This window comes from Ochotona princeps, chromosome 21 (genome assembly GCF_030435755.1).
Source record: "Ochotona princeps isolate mOchPri1 chromosome 21, mOchPri1.hap1, whole genome shotgun sequence".
Taxonomy (NCBI): domain Eukaryota; kingdom Metazoa; phylum Chordata; class Mammalia; order Lagomorpha; family Ochotonidae; genus Ochotona; species Ochotona princeps.
The window spans coordinates 18,072,672-18,091,781 of NC_080852.1; the positions used below are offsets into that span (position 1 = coordinate 18,072,672).

Consider the following 19,110-nt stretch of genomic DNA (forward strand, 5'->3'; position numbering starts at 1 on the left):
TACAAGTTAAAGTTGTATTTTATCAGGGGCACGTAACTGGTTCATTCCAATTATTGACAGAGCTATTTGATCTCTTAATGAACATGATACTTTCTAGACCAATTCATGTTTTGATTTTTTTTTTTTTGGCTTTGAGCTTATTAAGTAATCTATAGAGTGACTCTTGAGTAAAAGGTGAAAATTCTGTATTCTAAGAACCTTGCATCTATTGGTTTTATCGTCCATTGATGACTCTTGCCTAATGGTACTTTTTGCTTTGTATTAATCTTGCACATCTCTTGATTGACCCTCTTTAGTAGCAACTCTTTCTCCTCATATTCACAGTAGGACTGTGCAATTATTATAGTAGGAAGAACTTATGCATGGTCCTCCTTTCAGCTGGTATAACAGATTTTTTTTGTTACTTGCTTCATAGCCTTTTAAAACAAGTCTGCAAACTTTTAATTGAAGTATAAAAAGCTGCAGAAAAATGTGAACTGATATTGTGTAGCTCAATTAGGTTTCAAAAAAAATGATACAAGTGTGTAAACAGTTCCTTATTTTGGGGGCTCAACATGTCTTTAAAGTAGCCAACAGGATCTCCTGGATGCCAATTCTGATTTTCTTTCTGATATCTATCTGCCTTAGAGCAAAACAGGATATTTCAACCTTATGCTTTATTTTTCTTACTGTTGACCAGAGGGATTTAGAAACAAAGATTTTTACAGTAAGTGTGCTGATTACTTCTGCAGAGTTATTACTTGTGGGAGATAGATTGTAGTCAATAATTCAAATCCAGCATCACAGATTTATCTCTCACGTTTCCCTACTCTGTATTTGTATCTCAATTATTTGATAGTGACCACCCAGCATATTGAATCATTTGTTCCATCCTATAATACACAGAAATTCATCCCAGAATCATTAGCTCTATGATACCACTCCCAATAACTAATTTTCTAAGCAAGTTCAGGATTAATTCATACATTTTTTGTGCTGTATTCTAGTAAAGATGTGTATCCAGAATAGTGTATTCATATTAATTGGATTTTTTATTTGTGATTATTTGTATCAATGTGATAATATTATTAAGCTTATTTATTTTCCTAAATTCTTAGGTTTGGTTTTAAATTATTTTTATTTTTCATTTTCATTAAAATTTAAAATTTAATATCTAAAATAAAAAGTAAACTAAAATTTGCTAAATAATTGTTCAAGGAAATCTCACTTCATTCCTACCATTCTACCCCATTCATACCCATACCCCATAGTAAAAATTGTCATTAATTCTTGATTTAAGCTTTATGTGTTTATTTTGAAAACAAGTAAATACTAGCAAGCATTGTGGTACAGCAGGTTAACCTACTGCTTTTACTGCTAACATCTCTCATCAGAGTGTCTGTTCCAGACTCAGTAACTCTTCTTTCAACCCACATACATGCTAACGATGCTGGGAAGGCAGCTTTTTTTCACATTTAAAAATATTTTATTTTGTTTTATGATACAGTTCAATAGGCTCTGGTGTTACCTGTGCCCCTCCCCAAGGTCCCTCCTCCTGCCCCGCCCCCGCCCATTGAATTCCCCTCTATTTTACAATGGCTATCCTTCATGAACAGTCATAAGTCCATCATGCTGCTATTGAAGTGTTTCCCGACAATGTAGGCATGGACAATGTCAGAGAGTCCATCATCATACTGTTAGAAAATTTTCAGTTCTTTCACTGGGAGTTCATCTTTCGTCTGTATGCACAGAGACATACAGCACTTTGTCTCCACATTTGAACATCTCAGTCCCTGCTACACTTGCATTCTATATCTCCTAAATTACAGAGCCAGTGAGCACAGTCCACCACAGGATGAGAAGAATAAATTTTCATTATCATGACGTTAACAAACATGCTACAAAAATACCACTGCGTCGTCAGAGTGATGAAAATGGGGATCAAAGACCTTCTTGCAGGAACAGATGCTAATGCATGACTCTCGTGGGGCTTTAGGAATTACAATTAAAAACTAAAGGAATATTTACAATTTGCAGTTTTGTAGTGTCAAATCTAACTATTTTTGCTATAAATCTTATCTTTTGCACTTTCTAGTTACTTGTATCTCTCCCAATTAGTTCTTGTGATTCATTAATTGATCATCTTAATAAATCTTTTCTTAAAAGGAAGTCTTCTCAGTCCTTTGCTTTGAAGTGCTTATTTTTTATTTTACTTACTCTATAAATGTGTATTAAGAATCAAAAAGTGTATCTTAGGGTGTTTGGTGCTTGATCTATAATATATATCGTATAATTTTTCTACTGTCTTGCATTTGGCTTTTGACTCTGCTGATGATGTTCCCTGCCATGCAGTAAATTTAAAACTTTTTCTGTTACTGGATTTTTAAATACTTTTTGGCTTTTTTTGTTTGCTTGCTTGCTTTTTTGTTTGTTTGTTTTTGCTTTTCAAATCAAGGCATAGCTGTAGAAGCTTTTTCCCATAGAAGAGCTCTAAAGAAATGTGATCATGACTTCCTTACTTGCATGCATTGTTTCATTTTTATATATTAGTATCATGTCATTGACACTCAGAATGCTAAGGATTAGCTCCAACAGAAGCCACTGAGTGGAGGAAGACGGAGAGGACAGAGAAGCCAAGTCTGAACTGTGTGTATCCTTGCTAGTCTGATGGGGCCTTTGAATGCTACTGCAGGGTTTTGCCAGTAGAAGTCATCGTTGAGTAATTGAAAGACCCAGCAAATGAAGTTCTAAAGAGAATAGTGTGTGACTTAAAAAGCAAGTTTGTTATGGAAGTTATGGAAAATGAAAGATGAATAGACAAGAGGGAGTCTTTCTGGTTGAGGTCAAAAGCATACCCTTAATAAATATCAGCAGTGAGAATGAATTGTTCAAGGATCCTGGCTTTGCCTCTTTTTTTTTTTCATTCTTTTTTTAGCACCATCATCACTTCTCTCATTTTTATGAACAAATTACTTTGTGTAACAATTAGAATGAATGTTTTTTTGCACTTAACCCAATTTGTTCTTCCTCAGATCTCCAAAGAACTGTTTTGACATAAGTAAGAAATCATTCTCTTCATTTTGAAAATGAAGAAATAGTTTGTAGGAGTAAGGGGATCTTTGAGATCTTGTACTTAAGAAGTGGTTACGTTTTTGAAGTTCATGTCTGTACTGAGTAATGACTGAAGGATTGCTTATGTGTTAAATGTTCAATGTCACACTGATGCATGTGAAGAGAGCTCTGGGATCCCTGGCTTTGGTTCTAGTTTCAGGAGTAGTTGCTTTTATTTGCTGGGCAGCCTGTATCATTATGAATCTTGCCTTTTTGCAGGTCTGGTGAATTCTGCAAAGGTTTGTTAATGTTGACTTAATATATTCATATGAAAAAGTATAACAATGAGAGAATAAAGCTTGTGTGGGCATTGCAGGGGTCTCTTTGGGGATTCACTCCATATCACTCCAAGCAATGAAAAGTAAAAATGGCAAGTTATATTAGCTAAGTTCAAGATACAAAAGGCATTATTAATTTCAAAGGAAGTGTGAAAGGATATGCAAATATGATCAACTCCCGGGAAAACATTGCAATATACCACTCCAGGCTTTGAAATTATGCAGTTTAATAAACACTTGTTAAGAAGTTTCATACACCAAGCATTGAATTTTAAAGCTACTGTTTCTGATCAACTATTATTGAGGAACAGTATTGTTTTCCTTAACTGTCATAAGTTTAATGCTGGAAGTGGGGGGTAAGCAGTTATGGGCTTATCTGCAGTGGTTACATATTTTTGAGAAAGTACAGATGAATCTAACAAAAAAAAGAGTTCATGTTGTTGCTTTTCAATTAAAAGTGTAATTTAGAAGCATAGGCCATGAGACTAGAACCTGAAGTAAAAATGTCTAAGGCAGTTGTGTCTATTCAGTAACCGGCAGAGAATTATTTGTGGATTTCTAGTTAGCACAACCCTTCTGAGAAAAATTTTCACATTTTTCCCCACAACTTTCTTATATATGTGCTTCCTTTATAGAATCTATCCTATTCGTTTACAAACAGATCCCAGCTCCTATAATGGGAGCGACCATGCGGTTCTTGTGCCATATTTTAATACCTTAAACATTGAACTGTGCCAAAGGAGGTACTGAGTAGTAGAATAGGGTTAGTTGTGGGCTTGGGAAAGTCAAAAAGAGGTTATTCTAATGTGTATTGTAAAACAAAAGTATCAACCCAGGAAGACAGTTCCAAAGCTGGGGGCTACAGAAGAATGAGCCTGAAAAAGGGTCCCGATCTGGGAATAATCAAAGAAAGGAGCCAGTGTGACTGTCATTGGGCACAGCTGGACAGTTTCTAATGACCAGTGGGCCTGCTTATTTTATAATTTAGGCAAAACAGACTATTTATTTCTATGTCTATCATTTAAACAACAAAAAAAGGATATATTACCACCAAAAATGGAGAAGGATGAAATCTTAGAATTTAAAGTGAGATGAAATATTTCCAGTAAGACCTGTCAGTTTTTATTTTCTCATTTTTGTGTGGGTCATCAATGTTTTACCTACACACTCAACAGATGCTAGTCCGTGGACTGACATTTAGAAAATGTAACACCAATATCTGAAAAATCTTTTCATTCAAGCTGGAGAAGGCTTGCATTTTGTGAACTGTTGGGTTTGCATTTTGGTGCCATATTTGGTAAGATGAATGGCTTTGGAATCACATATCATATGAATATCTCAATTTCAGTACTCTATTTGCTCACCAGATTCTATGAAAATCAAGTGTAAAGTTGTTTGCTGAAGTTCTATAGGCTTAATACCTGAGTGCTTTTTTTCAATCTAAGGCTCAAAAGGGAATGTAATGAATTGTAACATAGTGCACTGTCCCAGAAAATAAACGGCATTTCACCACCCCACAGGGTGTGCAGTAGCCCATCTTCTTACATTTCTGAGAAGGGTTGCAAAAGATATAAAATTCAAGATGACCTAAATGGAAAAGGCATTAATTGATTTACATACTTGAAAATTATAGATACATATGATTTCTAGAATTCTGGATCATGAAGAGCAAATGACACATCTGTTGTTTATTCTTAACCAGTGTTTCCACCTAATGGAAAAAACACTTCCAGGAATACCTATCCATTTAATTTTACCAGGTTAGTATCCTCATTAAAATCAATAGTCCTAGTAAATATTGAATATTTTTATTTCATTGGCACTGTCATGAGTACATGTTTTAGGTGATCAATCAGGTTTTGGTTATGTGACTATCTCTGAAATTGTGGGTAGAGTCATTCCCTTCTGAACATCATGAACTAAAAGTAAGAGTGAAGTGGTTTCCCAGAACACTGAATTGCTTTTGAAACAGATACCTGAGTGATGGACAGGTGGAACAGCAGAGATCTCATATCAAGTGGCAGTAATGTGCCAAATCAGAAAAACAGCCAACAGGACTGCTCTGGCATATCTGGGAAGGTTTTTCAAGGCTGTGTGTAAGGCATTCTCTACTGCCTGCCACAACATCACTGTTTAGTGGTAGACAGTGTCCTTGGCATAAATTAAATCCTAATACCAGTAAGTGGAAATTAAATAGGTTTAATGGGATCTTCAACCTATTCATGAATACCCATGGCAGTAGCTCAAGCCATTGATGTTTAGAGGCAAATAACTTTACCCCTGAGAATGTCATCATTTAAATGGCCCTATTGATTTTGAATTTTGGCAGCACTTCTTTAACTCTGGAAGGCTTCAGGATGTCTGACGAGAGATAGGCTAGGATATACCAACTTTATATTTTGCCGTCAGTTCTGAATTGGACTCAGATTAACTTTATCCTCTGTTTTTAGGCAGTTCATCTAGAGTCTCTGGGAAACTAGAGAGCTTCATTTTGTGTTTCATGTTTATTGATGAATCGATTTGGAAATCTCTTAAGCGTTGTATACATTCCAGTTACATATGAAAGGCTCCCTACTTGATTGAAACATGTGTAATTATTAAAACAACAAGATTAAATTCAAGTTTACAAAACAAATTTACACATTACCCATTTTGGTAATTTTTTTCCAAAAGTTGTCTGTTGTGCAGTAAACTGCACTAAAACATTGTAGCATAAACGAATGATGATTTATTATTTCTTAAGGTTCTATGGGTCATGAATTGGGGCATGGTGGAGCTGCATAGTTGTTCTGTTCCATCCGGTATAGGCTGGATCATTCTCTAGACTGCAGTCACCTGCTAGCCTCACCAGCGTGAAATTTTAAAGAAGGAGTCACTCACATATTTAGTCATGGGTGTTGTCCAGCTGATCTCAGTGTCTCCAAAAGTTGTTACAAATATTTGGTAGTCTAGACTAAGCTTCTTTACATCATGGAAGCTAAATAAAAATAACAAAAGAACAAGAAATAACAGTGAAAGCTACCAGGCATTTTGGGGACTACACTGAGAACTAGATCACTGTTAGAGCTATTCATTGTGTGGGCCAGAGCAAGTTCCTAAACTAATCTGAAAAGTTTCACAGTGGAAGCTGCCAGACTTTGTCAGGAGTTTAGCTGAAAATGCTGATGTTGCCTCTCAAAAAAAAAAATTGCATATGATTGGGATTTGATCTGTGAAAATTCAGTCATGTTGTTTGCATTCCTATATCAAATATGGATTCATTTTCCTTTGTACCCTCACCTCTGCTATAATTTGAAACATTCAGTACAAGTAGTTGATAAAAAGAAACAAGCAATAAAACACAGACACTGAATATGAATTGGGAGAAATGAGGTATGTTAAGTATGTCTTAACTGTAGGCATGTAATCTTAACCTTGCTTGTCTCTCTAGAGTCTGCCACTGTGGTCTCAGGAGTCCAGATCAGAGCATGTCTTTCCTTCATGGGTTCACATGTCTTGGAAGGTGCTCATCTGGAAAGTAGGAGACCCAGGGTCCAGGGAGGACTCAGTTATCAACCTGCTATTTTTTTTTTGAAAATTCATTTTATCTCTTAAACTGTATGTACTCTACATACAAACCAAGGAGATTGGACCAGAGATCTCTAAGATTCTTTTTATTTCAGCTACTCAGATTCCATATATTCATGTTTATCAGTCATCTTTAGTAAAGAACATTTTCTTTTGTTTTTCCACAGAAAGCAGTGTTTATAGGAAAACTCAAAGTCTTTGCCATTTTATTGTCTTTATTCCCTCTCTTCCCGTCAACCACCACCAAGTTTTTGGTGCCTTCTCACCTGTGGTTGATTCTATCCAGGATCCAAACATTAAGTAAAAGGGAGTTTTAATGTTTCATTAGATCATTTACGTTTTTGTCATGCAAATCATCAAAACAAATTTAACCATATTACAAGGAAAGACATACGTACAGAAAGTAAGAATTCCAAGCAGAAATATGTAGAAAAGTCAAGAGAGGAGAAAGAATAGGAAGAAAGTTGCTCTAGAGAATCTTGACCAAGCCTAAACCTAAACCTTCTCTGAGCTCTGGGCTGCCTAAATGACCAAAGCAAATAAAACAAGTGAGTACCATTACTTAATGAAGGAAGAATATCCCTCTGTTAGGAGGGATGAACTAATTTCCTTACAATATGGATTATATGGATTATATTCATGATGTTTTAAAAGTATAATTAATAATCTTTGATACCATACTCAACTGAAGATTGCTGTAAGAATATAAAGCTAATAATTTCTCAGCTTCATCCTGGAAAACAAACCACAGCATGTTATCTATTGGGATTCCGAGAAGACATTTCTACACAGTGCTGATGTTTATAGGTGGGATGGTATCTGCCTTTCTAATGAGCTAATGTATGGGAAGTTGAGAAAATGAAAAACTGAGCATTTAAAATCAGTTTCCTCCTGACCTCATCAAGAAAGCTTAATTGAAAAGTAACTGGCGGGAGTCGGGAGCCTGAGCGAGCACGTTGGAGGCGGATTTCCTGGGCCCGGCTTTTCTAAGGGCTACCATGGCGTTTGGGAAGAGTCACCGGGATCCCTATACCACCTCCGTGGGCCACCTCATAGAAAAGGCTACATTTGCTGGAGTCCAGACAGAAGATTGGGGTCAGTTCATGCATATCTGTGACATAATTAACACAACACAGGAAGGACCAAAAGATGCAGTGAAGGCTTTGAAGAAACGAATCTCCAAAAACTACAATCATAAAGAAATCCAACTTACCTTGTCACTTATTGACATGTGCATGCAGAATTGTGGTCCAAGTTTCCAGTCTCTGATTGTGAAGAAGGACTTAGTTAAAGATAGTCTAGTTAAGCTGCTGAATCCCAGGTACAACTTGCCATTAGACATTCAGAATCGAATCTTGAATTTCATTAAGACGTGGTCACAGGGTTTTCCAGGAGGTGTGGATGTGACTGAAGTGAAAGAAGTGTACCTTGATCTGCTTAAGAAAGGAGTTCAGTTTCCTTCCTCAAAGGCAGAGGCTCAAAGTACCCGGGACGAGACTGCCCCAGTTTCATCACAGCCATCAACATCTGTTCCCACTACACCAGCTCTTTCTCCTGTAAATGCTCCCAAGACCACGACAACTACATTGGTCCCAGAGCAGATTGGAAAATTGCACAGTGAATTGGATATGGTGAAAATGAACGTAAGCGTGATGTTTGAAATACTGTTGGAGAATAATCCAGGATCTGAAAATCGAGAAGACATAGAACTTCTGCAGAAACTTTATAAGACTAGTCGAGAGATACAGGAGAGGATCATGGACCTTCTTGTGGTGGTGAAAAATGAAGATGTAACTGTTGAGCTCATTCAAGTGAATGAGGATTTGAATAATGCCATCCTTGGATATGAAAGGTTCACTCGAAACCAACAAAGGATTTTGGAGCAAAATAATAACTGGGAGCCAGCGAGCCTTCCGCTCCATCTTGTGACCTCCTAGACCTCAGTCCCAGTCCCCCCATGCCCAGGGCCCCTCTGGAAGAACTCAACTCTGTGAATGCTCAGCTCTCAGACTTAAATCGCAACTTTATAAATCCTGTTGTAACAAACAACTTGAAACCTAGCGTCCCTCCAGCGGTAAATCTGCCAGCCTTTGAAAATACAGAAATACCCATGTTTGCCCAAAGAACCAACCAAAACCTCGCCTCAAGTCATACATATGATAATTTTACAAAATTTTCACCGCCAGTATTGCTACAGCCAGTCAGTCTACAGAATGTCACAGCAACACATTCAACCTACAGGCTGCCGTCTTTGCCCATCAATCATCCAGCAATGACGAAGAAAGACACCCAATTATTATGAGGTAATGGAGTCTGATCCCTTAGCTCCTGCCGTCACTGCAGAAGCCATTTATGAAGAAATTGATGTTCCCCACCACGAAGAAACTGAGAGTCATAGTAACTGTTGAGGTGAAAATGCATGATCATTTTATCACTAGCTGCACAGAAGTGCCAGCTCTGGAAAGAGTGGACCCTGTACTCAGGTTTGAGGCCTAGGAGATAAGACCCACCAGCACGTCAGAGCCACAGTGGACCATTTCTATTCTGCTATAATGAAGTCTAAACTGAAGAAGAATAGTTCCAGTGTAAAAGTTATGGTTCCTGACAGCAGCTGGAACAGTGGAACCCGATTGTGAACAGTCACTTAACCCTTCAGCAGAAGAAAAATTAGTATTTAGGCCAGTTAGCTTAATAGCAGTGTCCTGTGGTGCACAGGCCTGCCTACACTTAACCCAGGAAATATGACTGGGCTAAAAGTAGGTGAAGATCATTTTGTTAAAAAATAATTCTGCATAGCTCTAAACAGGATATATGAGAAACCGAATGTGCTATTAAAGAATTACTAAGTGCCTTCGTTTAACTAAAGTTGAATGTAAAAGTCAATTTGTACTTCTCTATAAATAATACTGAGGTTTAGAATTGTAAATACCTTGATGATTGTAGTGTAATTACATTTCAAGTGTCCTGAACATGTCAGTAGAATCCACGTTGGTGGACTGTAAGTATGACTCTTCATAGTAAAGCTGAATATTCTTTTATTCTTTTTATTAAAACATTTCTATTTGGAACAAAGACTACTGTAGAATTTTGATAAAGCTTGTGTATTTGTTTATAAATGACAACGACAAATAAATTAGTATTAAAATAAAAAAAAAGAAAAGTAACTGGCAACAGAAAGTAGGACTTTGAAATTATTGTTTTTTGTGGCCATAATTAGTTGGAGTTTGTCTCTTCACAGGCATTACTAGAACATGTTTTCCATTTCTAGATTAAATACTGTGCCTTTTGTCTTGATATCAACTGTTTTTATCTTCTTCCAGTTTAGCACACTTCTATTCATTGTTCTCATACTCTGTATCGTTAGAATTTGTCAGAAGTCACTGTAGTATTTTGTTAAATATCACTGTCCTGATGAATGTTGTTACATGAAATGATGCTTTTGCTGTTCTTGATCTCTTAGCCTTTTGATGATACTGACATATCAATTATGGGAAACCCAGGAAAATTTTAAGCAGAAATAATGGCTTTTTGAGCTCCTCTCATGAATGTCAGATTACTTTCTTATTAGCATGGGCATCTTGCCAAGATGTTTGAATGCTTATAATTGGGATGGCAAGTGTCCTGGGGGAGAGATCTTATTTGCTTGTATGTGCTATTTGGCATTTGGCCTATTTTCACAATTCATGGACATTAATCCCCAAATAACATAATAAGATATGTCAAATAAACCTCACATATTGAATCGTGTAGAAGAACTGGCACAAAGGCATATGTTTTAAACATAGCTTTATATCGGAGTTGGCTCAACTGGCTAATCCTGCACCTCTAAACATCAGTATCCCACATGGGCACCATTTTGTGTCCTGTGTAATCCACTTCCCATCCAGCTTCCTGCTTGTGAACTGGGAAAGCAGTGGAGGATAGTTGAAGTCCTTGGGACCCCGTATGGTGTGAAAGACCCTGCACCCATGTGGGAGATTCATAGGAAGGTCCTGCCTCCCGGCTTTGGATCAGTTCAGTTTAAGCCATTGCAGCCATTTGGGTGTGTGGGCAGCAGTTGGAAGACTTTTCTCTCTGTCTCTCCTTTTCTGTGTAAATCTGCCTTTCCAATAAAAATAAATAAATCTTAAAAAAACTTTTACAAATTCATTTTTTTTAAAGATTTTATTGTTATTGGAAAGCCGGATATACAGAGAGGAGGAGAGACAGAGAGGAAGATCTTCCATCCGATGTTTCACTCCCCAAGTGAGCCACAACGGGCCGGTACGCGCCAATCCGATGCTGGGAACCTGGAACCTCTTCCGGGTCTCCCACACGGGTGCAGGGTCCCAAAGCTTTGGGCCGTCCTCGACTGCTTTCCCAGGCCACAAGCAGGGAGCTGGATGGGAAGTGGAGCTGCCGGGATTAGAACCGGCGCCCATATGGGATCCCGGGGTTTTCAAGGCGAGGACTTTAGCCACTAGGCCATGCCGCCGGGCCCTACAAATTCATTTTTTTATTTATTTAATTTCAGCTGTTTTTGTGGTAGACATTTATTGGGCACCTAACAATGCCAGAGAGTGCTCTAGGAAAGATGCTATTGCTGCTGTTTTAATTTTGTTTTATTTAGTGAAAATGGAGAATAAGCACATGAACCAATATATTCACATGATAATTCAGGAAGTGAGAGTCCATTTAGAATCATAAGACATATTAATATGTCAGAAACTGTTAGAGGAAGGGACAAATAGCTGAGGCATTAGTGGTGGGTAATGTTTGATCTGAGAATTAAAAATCAAACAGGACAGGCTATCATGGTGGCGTAGCAAGTAAATCCTCTGCCTTGCATGTCATATGGGCACAAGTTCACGTCCTGGCTGCTGTACTTCTGATCTAGCTCCCTAATGATGACATATAAAGACAGTAAAGGAAGTCATAGTTCCTTGGATCCCTGCACTCATCTTGGAGATGTAGCAGAAACTCCTGTCTCCTGTCTTTATATTGGCTCAGCTCTAGCCATTGTGGTCAGCTGGGGAGTGAATAAGCAGATGGAAGATTTCCCTCTGTCTCTTCCCTCTATAAATCTGCCTCTGATAGATAGATAGATAGATAGATAAAGTAAAACAAAAGCAAATTTAAGTAAAGAAGTCAAGAAAGAGTTTACGTTGTAAAAGATTTGGGACAAGGTGTTCCAGGTAGAGATAAGAGTAAATAAAAAAGGCTATGCTGAGAAAATAAACTTGTGACACACCAAGAGGCAAAAAAAATACCAGAAATATTGGTATGGGTTTAAAAACGGTAATCGGAGATTGGGGTGGAGAAGTGGAGGTTGATCAACTTTTGTAGTACTCCATGGAGCTTGATCATGAGTTGGAATGTCTGTAGATCAACTCATGCAAAAATCGGTTTTATATTTCAGAATGTTACCGTTGCTTATGGATTTGTTGATATGAGCTTTTCAATGGCTGAAGGACCACTTTTGGATGTAGATGGTTTCATTTGCAATACTTTGGATTTTTAATGATGATTCATTTTTGTATTAACATTCTTACATAACTTTTAAATGTTTTATAAAAAATCCACTTAATATTTTTTAGCTAGATAAATTCTTCAATCTGCATTTTAGAATACATTTCTGCTTTGTTTGTAAACTCTATACATGCTTAACAGAGTAATTTTACAACCTTAATGTCAAAAGATTTCCTGAGCATTGAAGCCATATTTTTTTAAAAAATACTAGTGACTCAAAAACAATGTTCAGTTATGTTGGGGATCATAGGACCACTTATAAAAATTTTCTCAAATCATCATACTTAAAATCAGAACTTAATGATCAGTTATGTATTTAAAACTGAAATTGTAGGTATAAACCATTGGAGTCTTCAATAGTGTACATTTTCTTGAATTTCATAAAAACTTGATACAGGGCCAGGCTCAGTAGCAGCTAAAGTCCTTGCCTTGCACGCATCCTGGATCCCTTATGCTCTAATCCTGGCAGCCCCAGTTCCCATTCAGCTCCCTGCTTGTGGCCTGGAAAAGCAGTTAAGAAAGGCACAAAGCCTTTTGCTTAGGGTTGTAGTGAGGAACATACTGAGAAATCTATATGTAAAATGCTTAAGACAATGCCTGGCATATAGTAAGGGCTCAAATTGTTTAGTTTCACAGTTATCATCAATTATGCTGCCTTCCAATATTTTGTGCCCTCAAATAATTATAGGCCTTTTCCACCTGTTTTAACCTGGATTTGATAAGTTTGATGATATGCAAAAATACAAGAAGCCTATTAAATCAAAGGTTTCTTTAGGTTAAGCAAGCACAGCGAACTGATAAGCAGTCTGTGGTAGAGGCAGAAGGTGAGAGAAGATAAACTTATCTGTGAGTCAAGTCTGGCAAATCTAACTCGGTATTTCAAGAGTATGCTGTTGGGGAGCTATTCAAAAAGTCTGTGACCGATCGGTTTAAAAAATTATAGGAGGATGGCACAAGTGCTGGTAGAATTATAGGGTAGGGAATTCAAGATCTATAGAAACCAAAACAAAATTCAAACAAATCGTCGTCATCAGAAATCTGTTCCAAGATATAATGGCTTATGCCTTTGAATTAGTTTAAGTGTATAGGTTGTGAGAAGGATAAACAAATTAGTAAGGAGCAGAGCTCATTCCAAGAGGAATTTGTTCCTCACCAGGTGACCAAGGGGGGCCATGTTGAAGCCCAGCTATGAGAAGACATTGGTGAACATCTGTGATTTCTGACATACTCTCAATTTTTATATTTTCTCTAGTATCTATTTTTTCCCTATAAACACACTAAGTAAACCTTACTGTGTCTATTTTACAGATGAACAAAGGAGTGATTAAGTAAATTTCGTGTCTTACATTGAATGTGATCAGCCAGAATTAAACACAGACCTTCCTATTTCAAAGGTTATGATTTTTTTTCCTTGACAGCACACAGCCTCCAAGGTGATTTTACGCCAAGAGCATTGGCCTATCTAGTCTTAAATCTCTCCCGCTGTCTTAGTTCATTTTCATTAGAGACTTGGTACTTTATAAAGAAGAGAAATGAGTTTGGCACACAGTTCTGCAGGATGGGAAGATCAGAATTAAGGGAGCATTTATGATGAGTGCCTTCCTGTGTTGTAATCCCATAACAGAGGACAGAAGCACAAAAGGAGGGGCCCAGACTCACTTGTACCAACTACACTGTCCTGATAGCTAACCCAGTCCTGAGATAATGGTGTTCATCCATTTATGAGGGTGCTGCCAAGTTCCTTTTAAGAGTCCCAGCTCTCAACATTCCTTCATTTAGGGTTAAGTTTCCAACAGATTAATTTTAGGTGGTGCACACAAACCATTGCACTTGCGATATGCCATGATCGCTTACAAGAAGAAGATATGTTGAGACTGCAGTGCAAGCTCAGTCTAGAATTGCAGCTCTTAGTAGAGAGGGCTTCCAGAAATTGGGATGGAAGGAAACCTAAGAAACAGCAGTGACAGTAGCAAATGTTCCTTGTTTTGTCCTCAACCTCATTACTCTGACCTATACAGGATTCTGGTTCTATCTTAGAAAAAGAAAAACTTGTTTACAGCACTGATTCTTACTCTCCGAATGCAATGAAAGGTCTAAGGGATCTCTAAGAATGTATATATAGCCCAGTAGCCATGCCATTCCATATCCAGTTTCATAGAGTTCACAGAGCTTTTGAAACTAGTGAAGGGTTTGATCTTGAGCTTAGCAATATCTTTAGACCAAGACTGTTTAGACCAAGATCAAGAATGTTCATCCCCTTCAGAAGTCTTTTCTTAGGAGTGTACTGACATTATTGCAAATGTTGTTGTGCTACTGTTGGCAGCAAACATTTATTTAGAGTTCAATAAATACCAGCTTCTATTTTATTTAACTCTCTTTAAATTCTCACAATCTGCAAAGTTGATCATGTGTGTGCAGATAAGGAAAAGATGTGGAGTAATTCAATAACATGCTTTGGATGACAGAGTAAGTGGGAGCGTACTAAATTGAGCTTACTAATTTCCCAATTTTAAAATGTTAACTTTCAATCTATATAGATGGTAGTGAGGACAATGTTTACCATGTACCATTAAATAAATAGTGATAGTTTGTTCTAATTGTGAGTGTTTGCTTCGTGGTGACAAATTTCATCTGCCATATTTTTTTGAGATTAATTTAAATTGCATTTATTTGAGAAGGAAAAAGGGTAGACAGAATTCTCATCTTCTATTTCACTTTCTAAATGCCTGTCGGTATTAAAGGAGGGAGCCTAGAACGTAGTCTGGGTCTCCCAAATAAATGGTAGGAGCCACATTACTTGAGGCATCATCACTATCTCTCTTGGTCTGCTTTAATAGAGAGCTGGAGTCAGGAGCCAGAGAGAGGTATTAGGCCCAGACCCTTAGGTATATGATGTGAGTGTCGTAGCTGCTAGGCGAAATATCTTCTCCACAAGACATTTTGCCTGGTGAACTCTCAGGGAGAAGCAACTAGGATGGTTTGTGTACTTTCAGAGAGTCATCATGCAGAGAATGGTACATGTATCAATACAACAAGACCAGGCATTTTTTGTGGGAGAACATGCACAGCAACAAAGAAATTTGTTGAAAGAACCACACTACAGAGTACAGCCATAGCTCTCTGGGGCAGCTGTGAATACTTACTTCTGTAAGGCTGTTACTAAATATTTTCCTGACAGAAAACAACTAGCCCAACTTTACCTGTGTCTCTTTGGAGAAAGCCTTGGGTGGTTATCAGGAAAAAAAATTCATGGCTTAAAATCCTTCTGTCTCTTAGGGAGAGAGTTTACATCTTTTTTTCCCCCTAATTAATCTTCTATGGTTCTTTGAAGATTTTCTTATGAAGCAAAGTACTTTCTCTCTATTTTGCTCTCTCTTACTTCTTTCTCACCTTCTGTCTCTTCCTCATTCATTTCTCCAAAGAGAAAACCAAACATCAAAAAAAAAAAAAAAATCCAGTGAGTCAGGCATGCTGCCCTCGGGACTTTCCTTGAAGCTCAGGCACAGGAACACAACAGTTATAGACATGCTGTGGAAGTGTCCAGTGCATAGGGAAGTAAATGATGAATAATCTTTATTTTTGGGATCGAGAACAATTTAAGGCTCTTTGCCTTAAAATTCAAAAGCAAAATTCTTCTGGACGTGGGTGAATTGTTGTCAGTCCTTGATTATGTTTAGGCCCCATAATTCAGAGATTCCTGAAAGAACTTAAGCAATTTTACAGCCATTATAAATTGTGTTACTCTTTCCTGTGGTATTGCTTGAGTTCTCTGAGTAATCATTAAATCAGCACTCTCTTTAAATCATTCTGAGAGGGAGTTTGTCACCAAAAATGATCAAATGATCATTATTTTGTGTTATATTTTTAAAAGTGAAACTGGTATTATGGGCTAATGACTGAGGAAAATGAGTTTTAAGTCACTTGGAGGTTTTTTTGTTTGTTTTTCGAATTCGAGACAGAGAAGCAGACACACACAGAGAAGAGAGAGTTTTCACTCAGTGGAAGGAGGGGTGTGATAAAACCAGGAACTTTTAGCTCAAGCCAGTTACAAAGAACCCTAACTACTTGGGCCTACTAGAGTCTGTCTGAGCAGGAAGCTGCAGTAAGGAGCTGGAGCTGAGTCAAACGCAGGCCCTCCGAGGCAAGATATACACATCCCAACAAGGCCAACCACTGACCACTATTTTGAACCATAATTTTTTATGTTTGAAATCTTCGGAATCTTGAAGTGATATGAAAATTGCTTCAATAGGAAAACCTTGAAGCAACTTATGAAAATTCGGAGAATATAAATTTCTGTTACGTGAGAATTTTTCTGAGTAGAAAAACTAAGAAGCCAGAAGAAAGAAGCAAGAGGTGACTGGAGGAGAAAGATGTTCTATTGTTATGTAGAATTTAATTACCTTTTACCCAGGGTGTCTCACATGAAGTATGTATTTTGGTGCAAAAGGGAGTGGGGGTACAGTGAATTACAAGATTATAGATCCATGAACTAGACAATTCATGTGGGAATATTATCATCTTGCTACAACTTTTTAAAGTGTGTACAGTCATTTACTGATTGCAAATGTGGTTTGCAACAAGTAGTCATGAGTGAGAGAAAATTGAAAACATTTTCTTTTAACATGAAATTCATATGACAAACAGAACAAAGCTGGCAGTTATGACAAATTAAAGCCCCTTTCGGGAGTATGTCATCCTGTGAGGCACCCAGCAGGCAAACATGTAGTTCCTTTCAGTGTGACTTTGCACAACGTGTTTGCCTAGTTGTATCATGAGAAAAAATTGTTAATTACTTGAATTCTTTTTGTATTTGCTGCATATACTGCTTTAAAAACCATGTTAGGACATTTGGCATTCCGACTGACAGGTTAAATCTGTCTGCATTCCTGTTTGCCTTCCTAGCTTGCATAGAGTCTTTTAAGATACAGTTTTGAAAGTACCACCGTGCATCTAATACATTTATTATAAAACAATAATATTTAGTGTTGTAAAATTGTTATGCTATTAGTGTTCAGCTGTCATTGTGGGTTGGTGAAATCCTCCTGCTTAAAAGTTTGACAGTAAAGAGTCTGTTCATGAGAGAGAATCCTTTAAGACAGGCATCCTAGGGGATTTTTCCTAAGGTAGTCATGTAAGAAGAGAAGCGACAGAATACTCACTACAATGTCATCCTAATGTAGTCTATAATTTCATTTTGAAGGCAATTTTTAAATATGCAAAAGTGGTTACAGTATAATTTATTGTAATAGTTCTGTTATAATGAAAAAGAAGATTGAAAAATGGCAAATGTACACAATTTGAAGGTATGCAAGAATATGTAATCCTGTGGATAATGATAGGAAGGAAAGATGAATATATGAAAAGTTTATGCAGCGCTCTTTTCTTTTAGAAACTGTGTATTGGGGGTTGGTGTTTGGGGCAGGAGTTAAAACATGTGCCTGCATTCTGTGTCAGTGCAGCTCTGCTCTGCATTCCAGCCGTGTGCTAATGCAGTCTGAGCAGCAACAGGTGATGGTTTAAGTAGTCCCTGCCACCCAGTAGGAAACCTGGGTGAGTTTCCAACATTATAGCCGGACCCAACCCTGACTATTGTGGGCATTTGGAGAGTAAACCAGATGGAAAATTTGTCTTGTCTCTCCTTTCAAATAAGTAAAATACATCCTTTTAAAAGATTAAAAAAATGTTATTAAAGTTGCTGTTGCATTATTGTTGAGTGCATTTATTTTTTTCTAAAGATTTGTTTATTTTTATTGGAAAGTCAGATATACAGAGAGAAGGAGAGACAGGGAGGAAAATCTTCTGTCTGATAATTCACTTCCCAAGTGGCCACAATTCCCAGAGCTGAGCCCACCCGAAGCCAGGAGCCAGGAGCTTCTTCCGAGTCTCCCTTGCAGGTGCAGGGTCCCAAGGCATTAGGGGCCATCCTTGATTGCTTTCTCAGGCCACAAGCAGGGAGCTGGATGGGAAGTGGGGCCTCTGGGACACGAACTAGCACCCATATGGGATCCTGGTGAGTGCAAAGCGAAGACTTTAGCGGCTAGGATATCACTCTGGGCCCGAGTACATTTTTTTAAAAGTAAGCTAATCGGTATTGTGTACAGTGTCTAGTGCATCACTAACAGAGTGGGCTAATTCACTACTTCTCAAGTAGTTCTTTTTTGTGGGAGTGTCTCACATACCATACTCCGTGATGTGACCCACAGAAAAATCTCTTTGAGATAATATTCCTCAAGGTTGTAGGATTGAGCTACAACCCAGAATGTTCTTTTGTGGTTTTATAAGTACCAAGTGATCCACTGGGCACTGTATTTATTCAGCCAAATACTAATCAGTTCATCTCTGAAGACCTGGATGCTTTTTTTGTTGTTGTTTGCTGTCAGATCTCTAGTAAACTTTACAAATCCTTCCTTCCTATTGTGTTGTTAAAATCTTTCCTTACATAAGGATCAATAGAATCCTTGGGACTTGGTTAACCTGGACAGTGCCTTCAGTTGCCAGATTATCCAGTGTTTAAATGCCAAAGAGTGTGACATTCTAAGATGAAGAGCGTTGCAAGAAGTTCCTCAGAAGTCCCATGTCCCCCTCCTTTACTCTTATGTCCTGCCTCCAAAGCCACAAAAATTCAATTATGGGGAAGATAACATGGGTATTTTAGTTTTGAGTT

At 37.7% G+C, this 19,110-nt stretch overlaps 1 protein-coding gene and 1 long non-coding RNA gene across 2 annotated transcripts in view; both read left to right on the forward strand.

Annotated features, from left to right (window-relative positions):
- The window catches only part of LOC131482873 (uncharacterized), a 363,322-nt gene that overhangs the window by 302,822 nt on the left and 41,390 nt on the right, over positions 1–19,110 (forward strand). The window lies entirely within an intron of this gene.
- LOC101531418 (TOM1-like protein 1) lies at positions 7,890–10,066 on the forward strand. Its single transcript, XM_036497451.2, is given in 3 exon segments — positions 7,890–8,834; positions 8,837–9,221; positions 9,223–10,066. Coding segments are annotated over 3 exon segments (1,407 nt in total). The 5' UTR covers positions 7,890–7,933; the 3' UTR covers positions 9,344–10,066.